The 1,141-nt window shown below is 42.7% G+C and overlaps 1 protein-coding gene across 1 annotated transcript in view; it reads left to right on the forward strand.

Annotated features, from left to right (window-relative positions):
* Positions 1 to 246: 246 nt before the first annotated feature.
* The window catches only part of LOC115246106 (ubiquitin-conjugating enzyme E2 R2), a 15,097-nt gene continuing 14,202 nt past the window's right edge, over positions 247 to 1,141 (forward strand). The window contains exon 1 of the mRNA XM_029824720.1: positions 247 to 426. Within this exon, the coding sequence (XP_029680580.1) occupies positions 262 to 426 (165 nt within the window). The 5' untranslated portion in view covers positions 247 to 261. The remainder of the gene's footprint in view (positions 427 to 1,141) is intronic.

Genomic DNA, 1,141 nt, shown 5'->3' on the forward strand with positions numbered 1-1,141 from the left:
ATGATTCCTCCATAATTTTAATCCTAGGGCGTTTTCCAGCAAGAAAACACTAGTGGACATAATGTTACGCAGTTGGCTATCAAATAGAGAATTTTTGAAGTATCGAAAAATTTCTATGGCTCAATCATTGGCCGTGTTCCGATATTCACTGCCAGTACTGAAAATCTATAGTATATGTGACGTAAACTATAGATTTTCAGTGCTGGCAGTAAATATCGGAACACGGCCATTGTTGTCCAAAAGCAGCCACGAGTCGCGTTCATGTCGCATAATCTACCGCGTGAGTGGCTGGGTTTATTGATAATTCCAACTAATCATTACTTAGAACACTTTATATCCGTTGGAAACGCTCCATTCCTCTTCGTCATCTGCGAGGTGAATGTTCTAATATTATCGAAGAAGATTCTCGAAGCGACCACGTGCAAGGTAATGAAAGCTGCTGTGGTCGGCCAGTGGTAGAGTCACTCGAACCAATCCTCTCGAGTCGCCATTTTAAGTTAGTTTGAGAGTTGTTTAATAAATAAAATTAATACCATCTACTATTTTTTGAGTAAACAGATCATTATACAATTATTGTCAAGTACATTAAGAAAAAAAAAAAAATGGAATTTTGAATATGATACAAGTATCGATATTTATTTCATATCTTATTTGAACATTCTCGTGTTTGTCTAAAAATTGCACCGTTTTCTTTTTTTCCTATTTTCATTTGATTTTTTTCTTTGTTTTCACTGTATAAGCGATATGCGGATCGAATACGCATCGGACTCGCTTGAAAGATATTAGTGTCGCGCGGCTGTCAAAGTTGGCGTTTAAATCGAGCGACTCTAGCCGAAGCCGAGCCGAAGTGCGCGTGCGCAGATCGCTGACGCAGGGAGTACGTCAGCTGTTTTGTTAGGCTCTCGCTGAGGAGACGTGCGTGTGCGTCCGTCAGCGTTAGAGGAATGGTGTTGTATTGTTGACTTGGTGGGGCATCCTTCTCTCGCGCAACTTGCGTCGTTGTACGGTAACGGACGCGCTCCTTTGTTCGTCGTGTAACGCGCCCGTGAGAAAGACTTGCGTGAACGATTCTGCGTGCGACGAGAGAATCGCGAAACGCGCGCGCGTGTGTAATCGCGCGTTTACCCGTATTGTGTGCGTC

The sequence above is a fragment of the Formica exsecta genome, unplaced genomic scaffold (assembly GCF_003651465.1).
Source record: "Formica exsecta isolate Colony F162 unplaced genomic scaffold, ASM365146v1 scaffold138, whole genome shotgun sequence".
Lineage (NCBI taxonomy): Eukaryota > Metazoa > Arthropoda > Insecta > Hymenoptera > Formicidae > Formica > Formica exsecta.